Source organism: Alligator mississippiensis, chromosome 2, assembly GCF_030867095.1.
Source record: "Alligator mississippiensis isolate rAllMis1 chromosome 2, rAllMis1, whole genome shotgun sequence".
NCBI classification, from domain to species: domain Eukaryota; kingdom Metazoa; phylum Chordata; order Crocodylia; family Alligatoridae; genus Alligator; species Alligator mississippiensis.
This window is the reverse complement of record NC_081825.1, coordinates 50,488,531-50,514,652: the sequence shown is the minus strand read 5'-3', so window position 1 is coordinate 50,514,652 and position 26,122 is coordinate 50,488,531. Positions and strand designations below refer to the sequence as shown.

Here is a 26,122-nt window from a genome sequence, read left to right as displayed (position 1 = left end):
TTAAAAGATAAAACATGCATTAGGATATTATTGCTGGCTCACCATCTATAAGTCACAATGTTGCCATAACGCTGCTGAAATTCCAGATCAATTGGGTTATCAGGATCATTCAAATTAAAAAGAAACAATGTTTTCTTGCCAACAACCACACTTATCTGGCAATAGAAAAAAATGAAAACTCAAAATAAGAATAGCATCATTAAGATACTTATTTTTACTGGAAAAATATATACTTTCTACTTCCACTACTCTTTCACAATTCAGCTTAAGGTCCAAGACTACAGGTTACATTTTATTTTAAAAATTTAACTATAAAATGTTTTTTTGGATTGAGAACTGTCACCTCTACGGTGGAAGAAAAAAGTATCTCAAACCTGTACACAGAACTACTCCTTGGGGGTGCAGGGATATAAACAAAACTTTTGAAGAAGTAACATTGCTGAATATATCAAATAATGCAATGATCCTAGTCACTTATAAAAATTCACAGCCTTAAAATTAGGAAGATCTACAATTTCAGATCAAATGCCTCTTATTTGAAGTAACCCTAGAGGTTTTGCCCTTTGGTTCCTTTCTTTCCCTAGAGACATTTTCAGTGTGCTTACTTTTTTACATTCCACAGTGACCAAAGAAATAATAATACAACCAGACAAGACCAAAACACTTGTAAGAACAAGGAAGAATTTGTTGTAGGGTCATGTTTGGGGCTTACACATTAAAATAGACTCCTAAGAACACTTTACAAGGGTAATTCTGAAGTTAATATAGGAAATATAACTAATAACATAATCCATTTGTAGTACTGACTGTTTGAATGTCAGCACCAGAAAGATGAAGATTATGATTGCTGACTTTGCTGCCATATCATATGCCCCACAGTAATGTAAAGGTGTTACAGATATCTAATACAAGGAAGTTCTGTGACCTGTTTCTGGCTGCAGGGGGTATGATGGCAACAAATTCCTTCTGATGATTTTGGTCAGTCATTAAAACTGCACTTGTAACAGGATCATTGTGAAGAGAGAATGATTGCAACTTGCTCAGTGAAAATCTAAAGCTAGTAATTATTTCAGCAGCATTCCTGCTTTGAAATGGAGCCAAGGTTCTCCCATCTCTTTAGTCCTGACCTTGTTTCAAATGACTTTTCAGTTCTCTAACATTACTGGGTTTTTGGTTAGCTGTGTTGGTCTAAGGACATAGGCAGGCAAGGTTCTTAGAGTAGATGTGGTATCTTTTATTAGACCAACTGAGTAGTTGGAAAAAAGTTCTTAGCAAGCTTTTGGGCGCAGTCACCCTTCTTAGGGGCACAGGAAGTCTCTGCTGTTCTAAGACTCCAAGAAATGAGAGAAGCTAAAGGTGTGGCAGGATGTCAGTGAGAATGTAAAAGGTAAAGATTAGAAAAACAAAAGGTAAAGCAGAGAGGGGAGGGGGAAGAGAACAGGGAGAAAAAGGCCAAAGGGAAACATTACAGAGGTAATAATACAGGGTAAGGAAGAGGCTCTCAATGAAGAAGGAAATAGTAGGAAATCAGGGAGACAAAGGGCAAAAAAGTAGGTGAGGGGAAGAGAGAAAACGTGTGTGGGGGGAAGAATAATGTAAGAGGTCAGGTCAGGTACCTGCTGAATAAGATGTCAGGCAGGTTGTAATGTGTCATAAAAGCAATGTCTATATTGGGTCCATGATTTTTTGTATCCAGTAGATTTATGAAGTGAAGTTCATAGGCTTATCTACAGAATGTGTTTTGTATGTTCCCTTGGATGATTAGAGCCAAAAGATCAGAGAGGGAGTGGTTGTCTTGTGAGAAGTGGGCACCCACAGGTAATTGGATATTCTTCTCTTTGATAGATTTTCAGTGCGCGGTCATTCTGGTGCACAGTTGTTGTTTGGTTTCTCCAACATATTTTCCATCAGGGCATTTGGTGCACTGCATAAAATATAAAGCATTTCTGTAGGTGCAGCAATAAGATCCAGGAATGGTGATGGTTTGTTGTGGGGTGTATTTATAGTGGGAGTGGTGGAGATGGGTTGGCACGTTTTGATTTCTTGTCCTGGCATTGTCTGGATCCATTTGGTGTGGTTTTGGCCACAGGGAGTTTGCTTCTGGTGATGAGGTTTGTGAGATTCGGTGCTTGTTTGAAGGCTAGGATGGGTGGTTCTGGAAAGGTGTTTTAAGAGAGGGGTCTTCTTTTTAGTATAGGTTATAATTGTTTGAGGATTTTCTTTGTAGGTTCCAGGGATGGGTGATATGTCATAAATAATGGTATGCAGTTTGTGGGGATTTTCTTTTTGTACTGCAGCAAATCTTCACGTGGTGTCCGGGCGGCTCTTTCAAAAGTGCAATCTCTCTTTCTGGAGGAGTGTCCTGGTTGGCTGAAGGCTGTTTTGAGATTTGTGAGGTGGCAGTCGTGGGTATTCGCTGCAAATTTGGTGGTATCAGAGAGCTTGGCTGTATCTTACAGCTTTCTTGGTGTGTTTAGGGCGATTGCTAGTTCTGTGTAGATATGTATGTTGGTCCATGGATTTCTTATATATGGTGATTTGAATTTTACTATCTTGGATATTGATAATGGTGTCCAAAAAGGAAATGTTGGTGTTAGAGTATTCAAGCAATAGAGTCTGATGGAGGGGTGATGATTGTTAAATTTTTGGTGGAAATCAATTAGAGACTGCAGGGTTTCAGTCCAAATGATGATGTCATCTATGTATCTCAGGTATAGTAAGGGTTTGATGGTACAGTTCTTCAGGAAGTCTTCTTCTAGGTGGGCCATATAAAGGTTGGCATATTGTGGAGCCATTTTGGTGCCCATAGCCTGTAGGAAGTGTTGGTTGTTGAAACTGAAGCTGTTGTGTGTGAGGATGAAGTACAGGTATCCAGGTTATAGCCATATTGGTCTAGAGGAAAAGGCAATCAGGACTCGTAGTAGAGAGTTATCTCTTTTATTATATCAACAAGATTTTTGCAAAAAAAATTATTTAATTGCAAGCTTTCAGGCACAAACACCCTTCATCCAGCATTGGAGATAAGATTGTAAAAGTTCTTCTGCGTAGAAATGAAAGTTCATAAGTATATGAGTTCAGAAATATCCTCAGGTCTGTACTCTGGATTGTAATCTCGTTCTTCTAAATATTTGAGGCAGGCTCGGATGCCATCCTGGTGTGGGATAGTGATCCTGGTGTATAGGCTAGTGACATCCATGGTGGCTAGGAGGGTATTGCTGGGAAAGTGGTTTAGGTTTTTGAGTTTTTGTAGGAAGTCAGTTGTATCTTGGATGAAACTCAGTCTCTGGGTGACGAGCCGTTTTAAGATGGATTCGATTAAACCTGATATTTCTTCTGTTAGGGTTCCATGGTTTGAAATGCTAGGTCTGTCAGGGGTACCATGTTTGTGGATTTGAGAGAGCAGGTAAAAAGTCCCTGGATAGTGGAGGGATCAGGGTCTGAAGTTTTACTTGTAGTTCCAATGGAAATGATGTAATGCTGGTTTTGAGGAGAAAAGGGGAGTAGGATCTTCCTCTAGTTTTTTATAGTAGGATAGTAGGTAGTGTCAGAGAGTTGTCTGTTGACTTCTTTTATGTAGTCTTCATGGTTAAGTATAACTATAACTCCTCCTTTATCTGCTGGTTTAATTACTATTTGGTGGTTGGATCTTAGAGATTCTATGGCCCTTCTTTCTGAGAGGGAGAGGTTGTTATAGTGGTGTTTGTTGTTGAGTATTTCATTGTTCATTCTTTCTCTGAAGCAGTCGACGTAGCGATTGAGGTTTGAATTTCATCCACTGTTAGCTGCCCAAGCTGAGGGGTTTTTTTTTTTTCTGCATTGATTTTTCCGTTGATGTCGTCATTGGATGAATTCATGTTGAAAGTGGATTCCTTTTGGTTGTGGAAATATTCCTTCAGAGGCATTGAAAAAAATTCTTCTAGCTCTCCACATTGTAGTTCTCTTATTTGGGTATTTTTCTGGACCTAAATTAAGTCCTTTGGAGAGGACAGATTTTTCAGCTTTGGTAAGTGTGCATGTCGAGAGATTGAGAATGTTAGAGGGTTGATTGATTCCTTCTGTTTTGTCGAGTATGATGTTGGAATGTTATACAGTATTGCTGGTGTTCATCTGAGGATTGTTTTGTGGCTGGGAAAGTTATTCCTGTATTAATTGGTTCCATTTCTTCTTTTTGCATTGGATGGATGGGAGGGGAGGGGAGCTGCTTACCCCTGTGGAGCCTGGGGGAGTGGCCCCACGTGGGAGGCGAAGCAGCGGCCGCTGGCAGTGCCAGCCCGCGCCTGCCTCCTCACCCCACCCCCGCTTCAAGCCAGCCCCGCCCCACAGCAAGGCAGCGCCTGCTCCGCCAGCCAGTCTACCCCCGGGCATTGTGGCCCTCCAGGCCCAGCTGCCTGTGCGCGAGGCCCCGAGGGGGGTCGCTTCTCATGTGCTGCTGGGGATGGGAGGAGCCTGGCCCAGTCTGCACCAGCCAGCAGAAGCGGCAGCGGAGCTGTGTGCCGCTCAGGACGGGACGAGCCTGCACCGGTCAGTCCCAAGCAGCACATAGCTCCACCACCACTTCTGCTGGCTGGTGCAGACTTGGCTGGCCTCCTCCCGTCCCCAGCAGCACAAGGGAAGCCGGCTTCAGCTGCACGCTGCTTTTTCTGGCCAGTGCCAACCCGGTTCTACCCAGGCGGGTCCTGCAGCACCATGTCAACCCAGGCATGGCACTGGCAGGTTGGGCAGGCCCCAGGTTAACCCTGGCCTGGCCCCACGGCTTCTCCAGCACCAGGTCAACCCGGTTGTAGCCAAGTGGCTCCTGCAGCACCATGTCAACCCGGGCATGCATACCATGTCAACCAGCACCATGTCAACCCCTGCAACTTCACTGGTGTCAAAGGTCACGTGACATTACTTCCTGATATGATACCACTTCCTGTAGTGTCTTTGAATATGGCTCGCCAGCCCACTGGGTGATAAAAAGATAGTGATCCGGCCCCACATTCAAAAAGGTTGGACACCCCTGGTCTAAGGCAAGGGTGGGCAATTATTGTGTGTGGAGGGGCAAGCTGTCTAAGACCACATGGATAGCCCTGCCCCTTGACAGGTGCCCTGTCCCTGGCTGCCATCTTGGGACCAAAAGTCCCACCCCTTGCCCCCAGAAATGCTCCTTTCAGCAAGGGGTTTTGCCATCTTGGAACCAGAAAAATACCAAATTTTATTCTAAAAACGAACATCTGCAACATTCATTAATTTGATTTAAAAAAAAAAATTTGTCCTGATTTACATGTGTTTGTGTAGCGTACATAGAGGTGATTGCACAATAGCTTAAAATGAAGTCTTAGTCTTCTATATTGTGGGGGAGGATGGATAGGTGTGGGGTGAGGGAGCATGTGGGTGTGTGGATATATAAGGTGTGGGTGGGTATGGAGCTTGTGGGGGCCCATGTGGGGGGAAGCGTGGCTGGGGTGTGTGTATGTGAGTCTGCATGGATGGCAGTGCAAGGGGGGAGCGGGTGCATGTGTAGGGTGGGGCGTGCTTGTGGTATTCGCCCTATGAACACACACACACACACACACACACACACACACACACACACACACACACACACACACACACACACACACACGATGTGCCTCTCTCACTACACACACGCAGACACCCACCCCCCTTCCACTTCTGGCCCTGGGGTACTGGCGCAGCCCCGCAGTCGGGTGATGCAGCTGGCTGCCACGTCCTGCTGAAGCAGCCGGCCGCATGCAGCCAAAGCTGCAGCAGGCAGATACAGCCGGTTGGGGGGGGCAGGGGGAGGGGCCAAGCTGCCCTTGCTGGTGCATCCTCCTGGCTTCCCCCGGGTCTTACTGCCCCTGGTTCCTGTAATCTTTGACAGGCAGTGAGGAGCAGATAAATATTAATCTTTTAAACCTTTTAGGTGTACCATGGGCCAGACAGAATGGCCTGGTGGGCCGAATCCAGCCTGTGGGCTGTATTTTGCCCACCTCTGATCTAAGGACTTATGCAGGACATAGGCAATTTTACATTCTCACTGACATCCTGTTACACTTTTAGCTTCTCTCATTTCTTGGAGTCTCAGAACAGCAGAGACTCCCTATGCTTGAAGAAGGATGACTATGCCCAAAAGCTTGCTAAGAACTTTTTTCCAACTACTCAGTCAGTCTAATAAAATATATCAAATCTACTCAAAGAACCTTGCTTGCCAGTTCTCTAATGGGAATCTAGGGATGAAGAAAATTCAAGTCCAAGGATGAGGTACAAATGGCAGTGTAAGCATACTTCCAGGAGCAGTTTGAACATTCCTTTACAAAAGGAATAAGAGCCTGAGATAGATGTTGGCAGAAGAGCATTTACAAGCAAAGGGATCACAAAGAAAGTGATCTAATGATCAATGTACCTAGGCTACAATAAAATGTGCTTTAGCAAGATGCCTTTACTTTTGACTGACCCTTGTAAAGAAAATACTATTTTAAAATCCAATCCAATTCACATTATCCACTAGCCCTTAGTTTAAAAAGGAAGCACTTTTCCTTCTAATTTCCATTTTAGCAGTATTACAATTAAAGAATTAAAAAACAAACAAAAAACACCCCCTGTTTGATACAGCTGGTGCTTTCAAACAAACCGAAAATATGCCCTACTGTTGACACTCAAATCCATTCTGATGTATAACAAGAGCTCTCTCAACATTCCAAGCATCCAACTTCTGAAAATTTGGATGTGGATGAATTCAGATATTTGGCCTACGCCAATCTCTAGCTGTAACCTCCTAAAATGATTTGTTCTTAAATAGGAATACGACTAAAGAGTTACATGGCCAAAACATTTTAAGAATTACTATTATTTTAAACTTTTCTTCTAAAGATAGCATAACAATTAGTTTATATTTGTTTGAGGCTTTAAATTGTTGGGTTTTTTTTATTCAGATTATTGTTCCAAAAATGTCTAATCCTTTTAAGGAACACACACACACACACACACACACACACACTCTAAATGTGGTGGACTCTTCTCTTTATATTTTGAACTGAGACGTGCTAAATGGTGTTATGTACTGGTTTCTTATTGATTTCTTACTGTGCTTTCTCTGGTTGATATTCTTTCATCAGTCTTCATTGCTGAGAACTGCATATCACTGGGGTCTGATCTCACTGAAGTCTGCAAGAAGGAAATTCCCATTCAGAGATAGATACAGCACTGATTTGTTATGAATTCCAAAGCCTTTTAAAAAGCCAAAGTAGAGATTCATTTTTACTCTCCATCAACAAAGGCCAGGCTGAAGAAATAAGACTTCAGTCTGTCATTTAATGAAGTATCCAATGAGCCTTTGTTACCACTATTTAAAAATAAGTCAGTTCTATAAATGATGTACATATCCAGAAACAGTCTTTGCTCAGTGGGATTCTAATACATGTATGCAAACACGTATGAAATCTAGAAGATTCTAATGTTCTTGGAGGGAGCAACAGAATCAACTTCAGCATGCAGTCCTCACCCCTGCCCTGGCCTATGCATATGGAGTAAAAGGCCTGAAACAATTTAAAGGTACTTGTGGCAGAGCACCTTTGGTACCTGCCACTTTAAGGTTTGGAGCTGGCAGTAGAACAGCTGACAGGTGTGCGCTAGCTTTGATGAGGTTAGCGCATGACCCCAGGAGGGCCGTGGGATTGGAGAAGGGGGCAGAAAAGCCTCCATTTTAACTCAGGCCCTCAGAGATGGAGCAGCAATCTTTTGTTAGGGACTGGAGAGACAACACTGGCTGAGTGGCTGCTCAGGAACATCTTGGAAGCAAGGGAGGAGCGCTGGGGATGGCAGGAGGCTCCTGGTCCTGGGTATGACTAAACTGCGCCGTGCCAAAGATGGGTGGCCTGGTGGGACTGTCTGTGGTGGGACAGTCCCCCAGAAATGCCAGGCCAATTACAGCCCTGGTGAAAGGTGAGGAGGGATGCCTGAAAATCCCAGCCCCTGCCTGCGGGTGGGTTATTAACATCAGAGGAGAGTTGAGAGGTAGTGGGGCCAGGCAAGTTCAGTGTGGCCACCTGAGCACAGTGTTAGGGGCCTGGCATGGGGGTAGCCACCTGAGCCCCATAGGGTGAAAGACTCCAGTGGCCACAGTAGGGGGGTGAGAGAGAGAGAGAGAGAGAGAGGTGGTCCAGTGAGGGGACTAAGAGTAGGAAGTGACCCAGGAGAGGGGCCAGTGCCTGAGTTCAGCCTTGAGTACAACATAAGGCCATGGGGCATGTAGAGTAAGGCCAGAGAAGGTGACTCGAAGTGCTGCATGCGCCCTCGGTTAGAGTGCAAATAGGCAAAGCCCAAAATGCTGCGTAGAGTAGGGACCAAGGGGGACCTGAAGGGCTGCATAGAGTAAGGCAGGTTAAGAGTGGTCCAAGAGGCAGACAGTACTTCAAAGGCCTGGTGAGAACAGGTGGTGTACAGAGGCCCTTGTCAGCAGGGCCTGCTAATGGGCAGTCTCCCGCCTTAGGAACATCTCTAATATTTGTTACCAACAAGGCGTGGCAGGTGAGCTAGGTGGGTGGTTAGCTCAGGGACAGGTAGGCAGCTGACATTCTGACCCGGTCCTGAGATGGCCCCGTCACGGTACTACCTAAAAGCCCTAGCCCAGGGAGAATTCTTTTAGCCAAACACTATAAAAGACTTGTATCAGGCTGCAATCCTAGCTTTTCCTTGCAAGTCCTGGTTTAGGGATGGCATGTCAGGGATACGGCCATACCATGCAGTCTCTGGTAATGCAGCTTAAGTTATGCATAGGGCCTCATTAGCTCCAGGAGCAGCCAAGGGTCAGGGTGGCAGAAAACACCTAGTTTTCCGGTGCTGTAAGTTCTATACTAGTGATGCTCAACCTTTTCCCCGATGGGCATTGCCCAGTTCATCCACAGACCAAATGTGGCTGAGTGCCCTGATCTTGTGCTTAGGGTGGGCATGGTATGACCTCATCTCGTTGTGTGGAGAGGGTTGGGAGAGGGGAGGAAGCCCAATGCGTGTCTGTGTGTGCGTGTTTGTGTGTGTGTGTGGGGGCAATCCCAAACCAGCCCTGTGTGGGGTGGGAAGGGGGCATGGCCCAGCCCCGATTCATCTCCATGGGAGAATGGGGTGGAGAAGGGAGGCCCGGCCCTAATTTGGCTGTGTTGGGAGTGGGGGCATGAGAATTAGGCAGTGGGGGAGGGTGGCCACTGTTCCACGTCACCAAGTTTCTCAACCTACAGAGAGCCCACAGGCCAGATGCAATGGCTTGGCAGACTGCATTTGTCCCTGTTGCAGAGCACTTAGGTGCCCTGCTCCTAAAGAGGGAAAAACTGCCAGGGAAAGAGCCCTAGCAGTGAATAAGGAGCCCAGCTATGGGTTGCCAGGGCAACTGGAGCTAGAAGAGATCACACCTGCCAGTGGTCAGCTGATTGAAAGGGGCAGGGCCTGGCTCCCTTATAAACCCTAGGGGCTGAGGCCAGAGGCAGTTTCCTACCAGCAGGCAAAGGGGGAAGGAGCTCTCTGCCATGGGAGAGAGAGGTGAAGCCTGACAGGAGCAGCATCCAACATTGCTGAGAGTTAAAGGGTCACTGGTAGGATTGAATGTTGTTATAGCTGGGTGGCTTATGTTTACTTTATAGCCAAGAGGCTTGTGTTGTGTTGCTGTTTATCACTGGTGGTTTGGGTGAGGCTATTAGGGGTTGGAGGAGGCCTCATAGGGGACCCATAGTAGTGTGGGGACCCCAGCACCAGTGAGGGCGCAGTATTTGGGGTGCACAGCCCCAGCAAGGGGCAGTTGAGAAGCCCCAGAGAAGGGGGCATTGCTGAGAAGTCCCAGTGTGGGCATGGTGAGCCCCAGAGAAGGGGGTAGCAGTGCAGTCAGCCCTGGAGAAGGGGGTAGCATTGCGGTGAACCCTGGAGAGGAGGGGCAGCATTACTGAGGAGCCCCCAGAGGAGGGGCAGCATTACTGAGGAGGCCCTGGAGAGAGGGCGGCACTGTAGAGGAGGCCCGGAAGAGGGCGGCTTTACAGAGAAGGCCCTAGAGACAGGGCGCGGAAAGAGAGAGAGACGGGACTGCGGAGAACCCGAGTGCCAGAGAGGGCGTGGAGACAGAAAGAGACAGAACAACGTCCGTGACATCTGCGACGCTTGGGGCGTGGTATTGGGGTGGTAGGAGCCACGCATAGCCCCCAAGGCCAGGGTGCCCCGGAAGCACCCATTTGTAGAGCGGGACCCACGAGGGGTCTGGGAGTCCACAGGGCAGAGACTACAGCAAGACATGACCAAGAGGGCGGAAAAGGCAGCCTCCCTTATATATTGTGTCATCAAAGATGTGGCGGGCGAGAATCTGAGGGTGCCCTTGGGCCAACTTGGCATGGGAAGGGGGCCTTGAGGAGATCACGGCCCGCCTGCAGGACCCCACCGTGACAGTCCTGCAGGCCAGAGGTTAAGCAACCCTGTTCTACCCATACCTCACAGAACCATGGAATCATAGAAATGTAGGGCTGGATGGGATCAGGTGTATCCCTGACTAAACCATCCCACCCATTTTGCCTTGCCTATTCTTAGAAACTTGGCAAATAATCCTCTCACATAACTTCGAGGCACAATGCCCAAACCATCAGACAGTGAGCACAGACTATCAACTCAGCAGCACAAACCTGTATTTAACAGCTAGATTAGGTATCCTTATAACAATGTTACCTGTCTTATAGTATCACCTTCCTGATTGGTAATAGTTATGGTTTTGTCTTCACTACCTAGTGCCAAGAGGTTTTCAGTACTCCAGCATCCACATGTGATCCGCTTGGTATGTTTACCTGAAAAATAAAAATAAAAACCCCAGAATATATATATATATATATATATACACACACACACACACACACACATATACAAAGGACTTCAGGACAAGTAAGATGGTCACCCAATTCCTTATCTAGTCTGTGATTTTTTACAATATAGCCTGACTAAAAAAACGTGTAATGAGATTTTAAAAAACAATGTTTTTAGTTCTTTAAAATAACCCCAGGAAGACTGTATTTGTATGCTATATGGGAACTTGAGGACCCTTATCTTTGCTTTTAATTTTGGGGGCATTTGCTAAAGCTGTATTTTTTTTTGCCTGAAGACTTAGTGTACATTTAAGTAGGGGCAAAGAAAGATAGTTCAGCAACACAAAATATCACCACAATCTTTTCTCAATTCAAGTTTTCCACATGGAAAACTTGGAATTCCCACTAAGGAAGTCCAGAGCAGGTTTACAAGCCAGACCCTATAAGAACAGGGAACCAAAAGTAGTAGAATAACAAGGGAACATGCCAGAGTTACAAATATATATATTATTATATTTTCATGCACAAAAAAAATAAAGTAAAATTTTGTTCTTGGGTATACAGATCAAAACCCAGATGACTTCAGTATGGAACATACCAAGAACAGGAATCTTTCGAGAAGTCTGACAGTTATAAATAAGTAAGTTTCCTTTAGTTGTTCCAATGGCAAGTAAGGTTCCAACTCTGGACCAAAGCAAGAAAGACATTGAGTCCCTGAAACACAGAAAAAATAAAATCTTTGACATGCCATCACACTGAGATTCGTTTTAAAAACTTGAACATGGTTTGTAAGACAACTGTTTTATGTTCACATGAAACTACATAATGCAGATTTTTTTTTTGTGTGTGTTTTAGAGAGAGCTTACCAATTATGCTTAAGCATTTACAGAATAACTATGAACTATGCCAAAAAGAAAAAGCGTTGGCTTATTTTATGTATATGTTTAGTTCTGTCCATATGCTGGAAGCTTGTACCTGTCCATAAGCAGTTACCATACCTAAAATGGATATATGAGAGAAACGCTGGAAGAGATAATCCAAATAAATGATACTAAACATAATACAGTACTTTTATTAATTGTATTTGCATTTTAATAGTTTGCTTACAGGGCTTCCAGTTCTTTCATTGACAAACTACTCAATGCAGTATGAAAGCTTAGTAAAAAGCTATTCACACTTAAAATTTTTAATAAATTCATGATAGGTTACGTTTTAGTTTCAAGAATTGTTACAAGAATTTTTTTTTGTTTTTGAAAGTTAGTATTTTACTATCTTTTTTTTCTATTTCAAGATCCTTCCAGCTAGGCCTGTCAATCCCTCACAGTACCCCATGTCCTGATATTCTGCTGAATTTGTACTGTTGTATTGTAGGCTCAAAGTACTGAGATCGCAGTTAAGGTGGCACCAGAATTTTCTGTTTCAAAGGATCTATACAGCTTCCTGTAGATCACCCCTTACTTTATTTTAGGTGCCACAGGGAATATGAAATGAGTATGAGCTATTACTTAATATGTGAAACTCTCTCTGATGTATATTTTTTGTTTGTTTTAGGAACATTTTAGGGTTTTTCAGTGGTGCTGATCACTATTTCCACACAGTTCACATGTTGTCCTCTACCGCTGCCTGAGAACTAATACGAGACATCAGACAAATCAGCCACATACCCTCTACCCCCATCCAAGTAATTCATATTCTGGGGAAGGAGAATTACTAAGCTGATTGCCATGGCACTTGCTGCCTTTAATAATGGATTTGCTTCATACATTATATAAAAACAGGTCACAGGAAGAACTGTAATGAAAGCCTACTGTGTTCTGATTAAGACAGGCTATGCCCTTTTGGTTTTTTATGTAGTAAAGTCAAACCATTTATTTTGAATGAGTGACTGCTGGTTATTTAAAAAATAAGATTACACAAACTGTTCAGGCATAATGTCTGTTTACAAATCAGGCCTATGATTCAATATAGCTCTTTCAAAACAAATTCTCAGGTTTTATAAGCATACTCAAAAATATTTTTGGGCCAAATCTACTTTACTCCATCAAGAATTGATGACAATATTAAAGGCCAATATATTACTTGCTTTAAAGAACCCACACTGCTGAGAGGAATTTAATGTTCATGTGATAATTGAGAAATCTAGTTGTTTAAAAATATGCCTACAGTTAATAGGATACAGATTAGCATGTGTACACTATAATACTAAACAGTACAAGACATAATTTGCCTAATAATTCACATAGGTTGTGAAATAACCAATTTTCCTTCAAACAGAAATGTAACTTTGATTTAAAAACTATTGGCTTTAAAATACTGCTCAACATTACATTCATAAAACGGAGATACAAGAAGTGCCATGATATGGTGTATAATTTAAATAATCTGTACATCTCATACATAGCTACAATACTTAATGTTATCCTTTTAAAACTTACTGTTACATAAAAACCTGTTTTGTCTGAATTATAGTTTAAACTGGATTTCAGTTTCTTAGGGAATGTAGTACCGAGTGGTGCAATATAGAACTTCCAAGATCATAGACATATGTATTCTTTAAACAGCAACATATATGTGTGTATGTAACTGACCTTTCAATCATTTTTAAGGTTCAGTTTAATGGTGAGCACAACTTTAAATAATAATAGTTTACCTTAATTTGTTTATATATAAATTACACACACTAAAGAAAGTGTGTTGTTTATGAATTGAATTAGACTGACCCCTTTACTGTGAGTCTCATTCATGCAACCAGATTTTAGAAAATGGTGTGAAATGCCTTTGAAGTACATTTTTATCTGTTTTGCTAGCAAAACAGGAAGAGTGAGAAACAAACTAACAAAAATATACAAATCAAGGATTTTTTAAGGAGGACTGTTAGAGTCCATATCCTAACTGTAAATGCTGATACTTGGACGTAAAGTAGGAACAAAGAAATTGAAAAAAGCCCCTAGCTTGTGACTGTTAATCAGAATCAAGCTTAAATGAGGAATCTAAGAAGGAAACCATTTTGTGTGTGGCTGATGAATACCTTGAACTTTCTGAGGTCCAAAGTCAGTCAAGTCTCTCTTTTCTGGGATTAGAATGTAATTCAGAACGCTCTGCCCTCATACTGGTAAGGAAACTCTTCTATTACTCCTTGTAAGATAAATAACAGGACACAGAAGTGTAGAAAGATTTGAGTGGCCCTTGAGGAGGAACTGGGTTCAGAAGTACACATTTAGTGAAGTTAGAAAGAACATGATGGTGTCTGTGATCCAGTGGTTGACCTGTGATAATAAAGGACCTATGCCTGGAGTAGGTGAGTAAGCACTACTAGTTCCGGATTCCTCAAGAGTGGCTCAAATATCTCAACAAGGGAAACCAGATTCCTGAAGCTATTCCGCATAACCACTACAGACAACACCAAGTAGGAGGCCGTATCCGTGGCCTTAAGAGCTGCTCGTAAGCTGTTTTTTGCCACCATTTGACACTCTGCTCTCAAAAAAGATAACTTCTCTCTAACAACTATGCTAAGCTTGCTTGTCCCCAACTCAAAAATAGTAGCTGGAGAACAACAGTGCCTGGAAGGTGGTAACTAGGTAGAAAGAAGACTATGCCTTATGATCAAATACATTACATCACGTTGGTTCAATTTTTGGTGTAGTTTGCTTGCTATTGGCAGGACTTCTCATTAATGACCCTCATGACAGAACGTAATGACACTGACTGAAACAGAACTCCAGTAATTCTTATAAAACTTAAGTTAGGTATGGGCTGGTGTTTGTCAGACTATTCTAGCAAGGTCCATAATCACCTCCTTTATTGGGAATACTACTTTCTCTGCAGCACCTCCACTCATTTGCAGGCTGATTCCTCAGCTTCCTTCACTGGGATCTGTACAGGTATTTCCCAGTAGAGCTACACTGACATTGATGGGTAAAGCTCCTGTGGCTAAGATAACTGTGGCTTATAGCAGTGGTTTTCAACCTTTTTAAACTTGAGGCACGCCTCAAAAAGGCCAGCTCTTAGCTTTCACTTGTTTTTTGATTATGGAAAAATAGCACAGCAATTCTATTTGCAAACAACTTAGAAAAATCACAGTAGGTCTAAACGTTTCTGACCTATGAATTCCTATTTTAAACCTCTAGATTTAGCTCATGGACTGTGTATAGGTGCCTGTACACCTAAAAGAGCATCATGGCAGCCTGGCTGAGATTACTGGTTTACAGGCTAGCCACTGAGCAAACAATCCTAGAGCAATCCTCTAGATTCTCTGTGGGACATGAAGGAAGGTAGAGGGAATACTTTTGGAGAGTATCGCTAGGAGTAGAGGGCCTACTGATCTTGAGGAGGAGGCCAGCAGATTTTGTGGGCAGATCATGGGGCTGGCTACCATTTTTGCGGGCTTATCATGGTGGGCTCTCACATGCCTCTGATTGGCAAAGGGGCCCTGGTGGCCCCACCTCCCCACTGCTGATTGGTGGAGAGGGCTGTCTGTCATACAGCCCCATCCCTTGCTGCTGACTGGTAGAGGTATCATTCAGCAGGCAGCCCTCAGCCAATCTGCAGTGAGGGGTGGGACAGCTGCCATCTTGCCTGCTGGCAGTCTCCTTCCCCTCAGCAGTCCTTCCAGCCATGCAGTCTGCTGTCTCCCACTGGGGAGCCAGCATTTTATTTTTAATGAGTTTTTTTTTCCCCTGCAGATTTTGTGGAGATGGCTGAATTTCGTGATTTCCGCAAAATCTGTGAAGTTGCAATTTGAGTAGGTCCCTATCTACGATCATTCAAACCCTAGCATCATATGAAACTACGGAAACAGGTGAGAGAAACGGTATCATTGGTTTTCATGTTGAGAAGAATTATCAATGAACCTAATTAACTGAGTGTCCTGGAACCACCAGTCCAGGTTTCTGCAGGCTCAATAAGTCTAGCCATGCTACAAGTTGGCACGTGGCATAAAAGTGAGGTGTTGTTATCATCTCCATTTGGTTCTCTGCTGGTTGCGAACTAATGCCACAAGATGCCAAGAGAGCTTCCAAAGAAGTTGGTACCACAGAGCTGAGCCCTGGGATGAGGTGATTTTTGGCAGTACTATAAATAGCACTCCAGTACAGTGCTTTAGTGCCAAATCCTCAGTACCATTGTGTGTACATGCTTCTTTAGGAGCCACTCAAGGTCATGACGTTTAAGTGTGCAGGTGGTGTGGGGCAGATTTCCTATAGAAAGCATTCTTTGTAGGTGGGGGAGGGGATGACATCTGCCCTTGATCTCATCCAATGAGGATTTCTTATCCATTCTGGTTGGAACAGAAATAAACTAATTCCTAACGTAAACTTTCAAATAGTAGAACAAGGCATTTCTGGCAGTTTGGACATGGAGAACAAGAAAATCCATCTCAGACCAATAAGCTAAAGTTTAATCAGCACACCAGGTGAACCATACTAGAAAGACTCCAGTTTTAGGTGCACCAGGCATACATGTGCCAATAAAGTGCATACTACCTATATGCCTGTATTGGATAAAGGGATACAGGTCTTAGCCATGTTGGTCTACAGGCAGAAATATGCAGAACTCTTGGCAGAGGTGGCATCTTTTATGAGACCAACTAAATAGTTGTAATTTTTTTTTTTTTATCTGAAAGCTTTCAGGCTCATGCACCCTTCCTCAGGCAAAGGAGACTGCACACAGATTGTAACATTTCTCCCACTGGCGACGCGTAGGGGGTGCACATACACCCTCTGAGACTGGCAGTGCACCCCCTTTGATTGGCCACTGTTGACGGTGCCTGCGGGTGGTCGCCGATTGCTGCCAGTGTCTGAGGGTGGTCACCGACTACTAGTCAGCACTCGCCACCCCTCCCTACCCCCCGCTGCTGCCACTGCTGTGGCCACCTGTGGCAGCCTCCTGCTCACCACCACCACTGCCTGTGGGTGGTTGCCATGCCCCCCCCCCAGCCTCCAGAGGCACACATCATTCACAATTTCTCCCAGGTAGAAATGAAACTTCATAGTGCACAGGGGGATAAAAAGATGTTATAGGTAGGTTCCACTGGATGGAAAAGTTCATTTTATGCAAATTGGGCTCAAATAAAAGTTCAAGCAGTCTGTTTACCTTCTTGGTAAGATGTTTTCTATCGCACAGGAGAGAGGTTGACAGAATGAATCTCCTGGCTGAGGCATTTCTGTTTTGTGTTTTTGGTTTCAAAGTATACAAATTCAGCTCAAACAAAAGGCTGGATGGGGTAAGGGTGGAGTTCTCCAGATCTCTGGACGTTGGATTTTTGCTTCTTTTTTGTAAATATTGTGAAGTTTTCATTTCAAAGACACTAACTGCAATACATTGCATGTTTCAGGGATACAGGCTTTAGCTGGGTTAGTCTACAGGCAAAAATATGCAAAAATCTTGGCAGAGATTATATCTTTTATTAGACCAACTAAATAATTGCAAAAATTGTTTGAGCTGAATTTGCACACCTGGAAAACAAGCTTCACACAACAGAACTGCCTCAGCCAGGAGATTCATTCCATCAGCCTCTCTCTCCTGTGCAATAGAAAACATCTTACTAAGAAGAAAGAAAAAATTCAACACCCTGCTTGCCATCAGACAACTTGGAGATAGATAGATTGCTTGAACTTTTATTGAAGTCTAATTTGCATAAAATGAACTTTTCCATCCAGGGGAACCTACCTATAACATTTTTATTTCCCTGTGCAATACGAAGTTTCATTTCTACCTGGAAGAAATGTTACAACATGTGCATTCTCCTTGGCCTGAGGAAGGGTGCATGAACCTGAAAATTTGCAAATAAACATTTTTTTCCCCCAACCATTTAGTTGGTCTAATAAAAGATACCACCTCTGCCAAGAGTTCTGCATATGTATTGAATAAATGCACACTGTGTTTAACTGTATAACATAATCACATTTACCTGTATAGTAACTGGACGAGGTGCAGTGAAGAGGATTCAGCTATCAAAAGACTACTACTAAAAGCTCTGAAATTTGACAGGAACTAATTAAGGCTGCTATCTCTTGTCATTTGAAAGGCTTCTGACAGCCTAATTGTGAAACTATTAGAAGCTTTGAAAATGACAGGAGTGAGTCACTGTCACAGATGCTAACACCACAGCACTGACACTACTGTGCATTTAATAAGCATTGCTTACACCCATGTCAGTCAAGTGTATACTCAGGATAAAAATATAGCCTTTTCAGTCCAGATGCTATAAACATAAATGGAGCATACTGAAATATTAGGTGCAGAGAGACAATCACTTGAAAGTGAATTGACTTTTTTTGGTTTGCTGGCAATTTCAAAAACTTAAAACATACATGTTCTGGGTCAACCCAAACAGACATTTTCCAGAATTTCCAGGAATTAAAAAAAAACAAACAAACAACTTCTTCCAAGTAAGTGGCCTGACCATCAAGATACAGAGTTTCTCTCTTTCTGGCTCCATTTCTATTTAACATATTTACTCAAATATAAGACTAGGGTTTTTTTCCTCATTCAGCCTTTCATCTTAAAATGGGATATGGGCCAGGCAAGCAGGTGCAGTGGGTCTGGATGGGACCAGGATAGCTCCTGTGGCAGGTAGGGTGTGCATAAGGGAGTATGGGATGGGGGCATGTGGTGTCAGGGGAGCAGGGGGGAAAAATGGTGGTGGGAGGATTATGGGGAAAGGGATACAGAGTTGGGAGAGGGGGCATAAATAAAGGGACATGTGGAACAGAGGGAAATGGTGTGGGGGAAGGGAGTGCAGTACAGGGAGAAGCTTGGGGGAAAGCATTTGTAATGCAGGGGGGGAACATGGGGAAGGAGTGCAGAGGGAAACATGGGGGAAGGAATGCATGGAGTATGGGAAAATGGCATGGGAAAAAGGGTGTATGATATGGCATGTAGGCCTGAAAAGCTGCCTTGGCATAACTGATGCCTTTTTTTTTCCCCCTTTGAACCGACACCATGAGTTTCCAGCAAAAGTGTACACAGAGGCAACTAAGCACAGAGGTCACACAAACAACCCCTGTAGGCAAAACAAAATATAGATATAGCTGTAGAATGTAAGAAAAGATAGAACAGAGAAGCAAAACAAACCTAAAGATAGCTCAATAGGTAAGAAGCAAAAGAAATAGATTGAGGGTGAAAGATTGATGAGGAAAAAACTGCGGTGAAAGGTAACTGGTGAGGATCTATAGCATGACCCTATATGAAATATACAGAAAAGGGCTGTAAAAGGGTATAAAAGCCTAAGGAAAACTCAAGTATAGAGAGCTGTCACCAAGCCAGAGTCAAAACTGCAACCCCCAGTGCCATGACGATCAGTACAGCCATTGTTCACCCTTTGGAAGAACTGCATGAGAATACATCTACAGACTTGTTTGGGGTTTTGCTCGAGTAGTGGTATTGCTTATGTGTTCAATAAATTTGGATTTGAGATTGGAATAGGATCACCAATCATTTCATTATGTTCACACCACCCCTTAACCAAAATTAAATGTAATGGCAGGAGGAAAGGAAGGGAGACATAGGGAAGGGGTGTGTGGCGTGGGGGGAGAATGTAGGAACGGGTGGCAGGGGGCACTGGCAAAGGGATGCATGAAGTGATGGGAGTGCAGGGAAGGGGTGCAGGGAGGGTGTGCATGGAAGAGGGTGCTCGGTCCTGGAGGGAGCATGGGAAGGGCTCATGGTGCGTTAGGGGAGCACGGGGAAAGAACACATGGAGCAAGGGGTGGGCAGGGAGAGCTCAGCTACATGGGGCGGTAGTGGCGACACTGGGAGCAGGGGCTATGGGGAATTTAGGGGTGGCTATAGCCCAAGCTTCTCCCAGCACTGCCCCTGCTCAGGGCATTCACCAAGGGAAAGGCAGCAGAGCAAAGCCCTCCATGCCCCTTTCCCCCCGCCCCTCAAGACTTACCAGCCAGATGCTGCTCTTCCTGCTGCCTGGCTGCATTCCTGGCTGTGTGCATTCTGCGACTGCATGCATGCACACAGCATTTATCACTGACATTATCATCTACATCAGCCAAAAAAAGCCAATGGCCGATCATGTTAATTTTCCTTTTAGCAGTGCCAATCCTATATATCGGTGCACCTCTAATAGTAAGTAATTAAACAATGTGAAACAGCTTCAATAGAAAAGATTGACAAAGTTGCCAAAGTACCCTATACCTCAGTGGCTAGGGGACTGCTACTGGGAAAGAGTCTTTGCTTCAAATGATAGAAGGGATTTGAACCTGGATCTTTCATATCACAGATAGGTGCCCTAAGCATGGAGCTACAGAGAATAGTATCACCTAGTCTTCCTCCCTAATTTTGTGAATGGCATTTAGATCTCTAAGGAAATTAACCTGAAGTATTAAAGTGTTGTTTGAACAAAATCATAAGCATAAAAACAATCCAGGCTAACCCAAAGCTGTTTTTTTATGTAGCTAAATGATTCATGACCCACTATCCACCTACCCACCACATGTTGAAGATGCAGCAGAAAACCACCACTATCAGTGGACAATGATCAGGAAACATTTATAGCAGAATGATTAGAAAGAAGCACACCTTCACACTTTTCCCCAAAAGCTGCATTAAAAAAAGATATATTTGCAACAAATGCTGAAGATCAACAGATCCTTGGGTGAATTTGATATCTTTTATTAGACCAACCCAAATAGTTGGAGAATAGTTATTAAGCAAGCTTTCGGGTTCAAAAACCCTTTGTCAGGCTAAAGAAGTTTCAGCAGTTGGTGTGTGCTCTTCCTGGATGGAATGAAAAGATCAACAGATGCATTCAAGTTCCAAAGCTAAAGTGTGTTCAAGGAAAGCATTTTAGCAGCAGCTTCTGCTCTTTCAAACTGAACAAGACCCATGCTCCAGCTCCCAAGTTTGGCTATAGGGGGAGAAGTAGTCTCTCCGCTAGGCAAGTCCAAGGTCATTTAAGAGTATAATACTACAGTGTATTCCCGATATTAACTTTATAATAATAAAGATAACAACATCAAAGTTTCCTACCTCATGCCACTGTCCATCTGGCTTGTTTTGTTTGTGTTGGCATACCAAAAATAAATGGTACTAGATTTGTCAGCAATTATTGCTAGTGAGTCTCCATCTTTATCCCAGTCCATGGCAACACAGTTGCTTAAAAAACACAAGAAAAAATAAATTTCACTAGAGATTTTAAAAGCTTATTTTTAAGGTACAAAATATCCAGAATTCTAAGCATTGTACACAAGGCCACAGTCCCTGCTCCATCCCTTCTAAATGAAGGGAAGTGACAGGATGAGACATTCATTCTTTGCAAACCTGAATATCTATGTAGAAGCTGCTGCATTAGCACAAACTTCAACTAGTCTTATGACTTCTTCCTCCTCCTTTCGCCTTCACAAGTAGCCTACCACCCTAGTCCCTCCAAAGATTCTGGGGCTGGTGGGCCTCCAGCTATGTCCCTTATACATAAAATATGGATAAAGAATTATAACTATGTCACTTAACTATGTCCCATGAAAATATGGATTTCACCAAACTATAGCACTTTTTAAAGCTACTCAACGCAACCTGAAAACTCGCTTAGTACTAATTAATGTATGAGCTTGAGAAAGAGCCACACTGATGCAGAAGAAGGCTGTAGCTACAAGAAGATCCTAGAACTGACACAGGAACAGAGATATCATAATTTGTAATGAAAGGAGATGAGCATTCTGGAGGTACCTGTACACTAAGATCATAAAAAAAATCTCTGCATCTGAAGTAGGACTATTTTCCTTTTGTTGTAGAAAAGGATTCAGAGACTAAAGGACTGGGAGATACAGAAGGGGGAAGTGGTCACTTGGTGTACCTAAAGACATGGGAGTGGCAGAGCGGACTATCCACCCAGAAGCCTAGCTGCATACCCGGAATAAAAAAAGGATGAATCCTGGGATAGGAGTGTCTGTATAAATGTCAGCCACTTCTTGTATTCTGGCTACAGTCTGTGAGCTTAGGCTCACACAGAAATTATGAGCCTCCCTCTATTATTGGAAGGAGGCCATAAATGCTAGCAAGTGATTCCAGGGGACAATAAATGAGAAAATAGGCACAGGAGTGTGGGTCATAAGTTAACAATAAGTGTTTCAAGTGGGGGTAATGAGCAGAATGTACTACCCAGCACCCACTGACTGCAGTCAGGCCTATCTGTTATACAATGGGGAAACAGTGAGCCAAGCACACTAAGACAATTATAGTTAGGGAGGCAACTAAATGCATAATTACTAAGTACTGGGAACAACTAATGAAATAACATGGAAGTTGTAGGTTCATCACAGTTGCTCCAACTGGCTGCAGGCAGGAAGCAGAAGTACAACAAAACTAGCCCTGAGTCTGAAAGAAGCCATTTATTGTCTTCTATACTGTGATACTGGCATAATCTCTCAGCTATTGTTTTTTTGATTAAAAAAAAATTGTAAAATATATAAGAAAAAAGGTTTTAAAACTGTTGTATGTGCGTTGAGTGAGAAGCATGGAATCTCACTGCTTTACCAGACAAAATAAAATAAATGATATTTAAAAAAAAAAAAATTGTAAGGAATATGAATTGTGTTCTTGCTCTCTATTCTGGGCAGGTTTTGTCTTGATAAAATAAAACAGCCTGGTAGCACAAGATGACAGGTAGCACCAAAGATGACAGGTAGCACAAGACACCGAGATACATCATTGGTACAGGAACATAGTATTTTTTGTCGTTATTTTATTGCGAAATCAGCCCTGCCTCATGGCCGCAGCTTGATTCATATTCCTTATTTATACGATCATGTCCTTAAAAAAAAAAAAAAAAAAAAAAAAAATGTATTTTTAAGAAAGCGCTCAAAACTTATCTCAGTACTTACCCTGGTAGGTTAATTTCATTTCTCTTCTGACCATGACGATCAAAGATTTTTACAGTGTGATCAACACTAAAAAAATTGAAAAAGGATTAGCAAATAAGGGAAACTGAATTTTCTTTGTACATTTACAAATATCAGTAAGAATGTTTTCCACTGATCTTTCATATCCCTGTGATCTGGTTCCCAAATTTAATCTATGACTATTTGCAGGGGTTGGGTCAGTACTTTGAGCTATTTTCACATCTAATAGCTAATGCTATTTGCACTTTTCAATGATTTCTCTGTACACATAAAAAATATTTAAAGTTGTTATGCACTCAGTTGCCTCTCTAACACAGGCAACTGGTAGGGGAGGCATCGGGGGGGAGGTGGGGGGGAAGAGGGGGGACACGACACTACACATGCCCTCGCTGACAGGGCTGTCCCTGCCACTGACACCTCTGGCAGCTTTTGCGGGCACTTGCCAGCCCCATCCCCACCACTGATGCCTTCTTTCACAGGTGCTCACCAGCCTTGTCCCCACTGCCGCAGCTAACTTCTGCAGGTACCCCCCTCAGACTCAAGAGGCACCAGTCACACACACATGCTCCCCAACTAAGAGAGGCTCATAATTCCCTTAGTGGACATGGCCCTTTGTTTCTCCATTGCATAAGAACTAGGTCTGACTGCAGCACAGTGGGTGCTGGGTGGTGCATTCTGCTCCATAGCCCTCCTTGAAACATTTATTATTAACCTATGACCTACCCTCCTGTTCCCATTTTCTCATTTCGTGTCCTCTGAAATTGCTTGTTAGCTTTTACAACCTCCTTCCAATAGCAGAGGGAGGCTCATAGTTTTCTTACCCTGTTACTGCAAGAAAATTTCCTAAAGTCTTCTGCCAGGTTAATTGCACTGGTGAACCAAGCAAAGACTTTTCTGAAAGAAAAAACACTCGCTGGCGGGGGGGTGTGGGGAAAGGGAGGGCAAAAAGAAGAGAATTATTAACTTTAAAACAGCAAGTGTTGAAAAAACAACGTAGTAAAACACCTAGGCACATGTTAATAAAGGGCCCTACTACACATGCAGATAAAGGCGCAATCAGCTCTAACGTGAGATCCACACAATTGTGCCTCCTGCCAGGCCACACGTGCGTGACAGGAAGTGTGACTGTGGGATCGCACATTAGATCCTCTTGCTTACTGCTGGTGTAGGGGGAGCCTGTGATCACCATCCAAGGTTTCCTCTGCACCAGCTCCCATGGCTGTAAGGCTGCCAGGTGACGCACTGCGGTGCTCACAGAAGGGGCAGCTGTCCCCACTGTCAGGCGGCGCAGAGAACGAGCCTTGGGAGGTGCGGGGCTAACAGAAGGGGGTGCTGCCACCGCTGTGAGCCCAACTCACCGGGCTTGCAGCACGGCAGCAGTCTCCCTGCTGCTCCACTACAAGCCCCGCAGCCAACGACACTTCCCCTGCTGCGAGCCCCACAGCCCGAGACTTGTGGGGCGGTCACCCCTGTTCGTGGGACACCCGCAGCTCCACACCTGTTCCGTCAGGGCGGTGCCATTCCCGCGCATCGCGCCCGGGGCCAAACAGCGCAGCCGACTCAGGAGATGCCGCTGGCGCCCGCAGCCCGGGCGACGGTACAGGAGCTGGGAGCACCGTGCGGCAGCGCCCCCGCACCCGCCGCCTCACGGGGAGGCCTCCGTAGCCCCGTTCCGGCCTGTCGGGCACCGCCGGCCCGCGCAGTAACGGCCTCAGCCCCTCACCTTCATCTTCCCAGCCGGGACGCGCCTGGCAACCTCTCAAGTGCGCATGCGCACCGCACCCAGGACGGGGGGAACACGTTTCCTCCAGCTAACAGCGTCTCTGTTACTCTGGTAACGGCCGGGGGACGGAAGAGCCTGTTGTTGTCTAGGCCAATCAGAGCGAGCGGGCGTGGCCCAACCCGGAAATGTCGTTTGGATGCGGTGGCGCGCGCTCCACAGTCGCCTCAGCAACTAGCTCCGCCCCCACGCTGGGAGGGGCCGCCTCTGCGCCACTGCCGCTGAGGGGCGGGGCTTCCCGGAAGTGAGCGGTACGGCATCAGCCCTTTCCGCTGTGCTGCCCGCGGTCCCCTCGTCGGGGGCGGGGCCGAAGCGCGGGTGTCGCCACGAGGGGCGGGAAACGTGCATGGCGCAGCCCGGTCTGCGTGGGAGAGGTGACAGACCTGGGGCACTGCCTCACGTTATATACCTGACCCAACTCACAGGTGAATCCCGCAATCTATTTAGACTGTGTGACCTGCAAAGTAAGTCACTATTGTGCCATAAAAGTGTCCATCCCACTAGAAAGGGAGCCAGCCCACTACAAAGTTAGTGCTCGAGAACATGCACCAAACTTCAGAGCTGGTTTCTATCCAGGTTTAACGGGAACATGTAGTAGGGCCCTTCGTGACCAGAGGAAGGGCTGCATGCGCCCAACGCCTTGTCTCAGCGTGTAGCTGTGTTTGGCTAAGGACATAGGCAGAGTGCATGCAAGAAAGCCATACCAGCTTCTTTACTACTCATTCCATCCAGGATGAGCACACACCAACTGCAGATGCTTCCACAGCCGGACGAAGGGTATATATACCCAAAAGCTTGCAAAGATTTTTTCCAACTATTTCAGTTGGTCTAATAAAAGATACCAGATTTACCCAAAGAACCTTGTCTGCCAAAAGCTTGTCTGACACCAACTCTATTACTAGATAGGTGGAGAGGGAAATTTGCAGCAGGACTGAGGAAGTGATGGTACTGCTTCATATGGCATGGGCAAGTGAACTAGAAGAGACTAGTCCTAGGGTACCCATACAGTACTTGGAGGTGAGGGTGGGTACTTTAATTACAGTGGTTCCCAGCTCACTGTCAGGTGTAGAAGCCCCTATTCTTTTCAAAATGGCCACAGGGGGCTTTAAAGTTAGTCCAATGAGCTTTAGTTAAAAGTGCCACCATCACCATTTTGAAACATGTGAGGGCTTATACAGGTGATGGCGAGACATGCTGGAACATTCTAATTAAAATGTTCGGCAGACTCAATTAACTGCTCCAACACATTCAAATTAGAATAGCATGTCTATACGAGTGTCTGCACTTTCAGAGAAGAGCTACAAAAATCACCCATCTGGAAAAGAGGCAAATGCAAGGAGTTTAGTTTATTCTGTTTATAAAAAGGAAGGTGAAGCAGCACCTTAGATCAGATTCTACATACATTCATCCTACACAAAAGCCAACTTCATACATTGCTGACTATAGACATTTTGGAAAAAAATTGAATTCTCACTCAAATTGGAATTCAGAGTGAGGGATTTATCAAACCCACAACTATACCTTACTCTTAATTACAATTTGAGTGAAAGTTTTCATTCACCGCCTGCTCCCAGGAGGTAGGTGATAAGACTTGGATTCATAAAAGTCTTACAATGGGAAAAGGAAAGGCAAATAATGCCTAAGATTATCACACTATTAGGTTAGGGAAAGAAGTTACACATAAA

The 26,122-nt window shown here is 44.3% G+C and overlaps 1 protein-coding gene across 3 annotated transcripts in view; it reads right to left on the bottom strand.

The window, feature by feature from the left end:
• The window catches only part of WDR19 (WD repeat domain 19), an 86,407-nt gene extending 61,925 nt beyond the window's left edge, over window positions 1–24,482 (bottom strand). Inside the window, exons 1-8 of one of the 3 annotated variants that reach the window (XM_006258470.3) lie at window positions 24,381–24,482; window positions 23,479–23,570; window positions 22,640–22,705; window positions 20,790–20,915; window positions 11,407–11,522; window positions 10,678–10,793; window positions 7,069–7,149; window positions 43–155 (exon numbers count right to left, since the gene is read on the bottom strand). In XM_006258470.3, the coding sequence (XP_006258532.1) occupies window positions 43–155; window positions 7,069–7,149; window positions 10,678–10,793; window positions 11,407–11,522; window positions 20,790–20,915; window positions 22,640–22,705; window positions 23,479–23,570; window positions 24,381–24,386 (716 nt within the window). In that variant the 5' untranslated portion in view covers window positions 24,387–24,482. Of the gene's footprint in view, window positions 1–42; window positions 156–7,068; window positions 7,150–10,677; window positions 10,794–11,406; window positions 11,523–20,789; window positions 20,916–22,639; window positions 22,706–23,478; window positions 23,571–24,155; window positions 24,326–24,380 lie in introns of those variants that run through there. The other 2 variants (XM_019480641.2, XM_019480635.2) reach the window with 2 other exon arrangements.
• Between the last annotated feature and the right edge of the window lie 1,640 nt (window positions 24,483–26,122).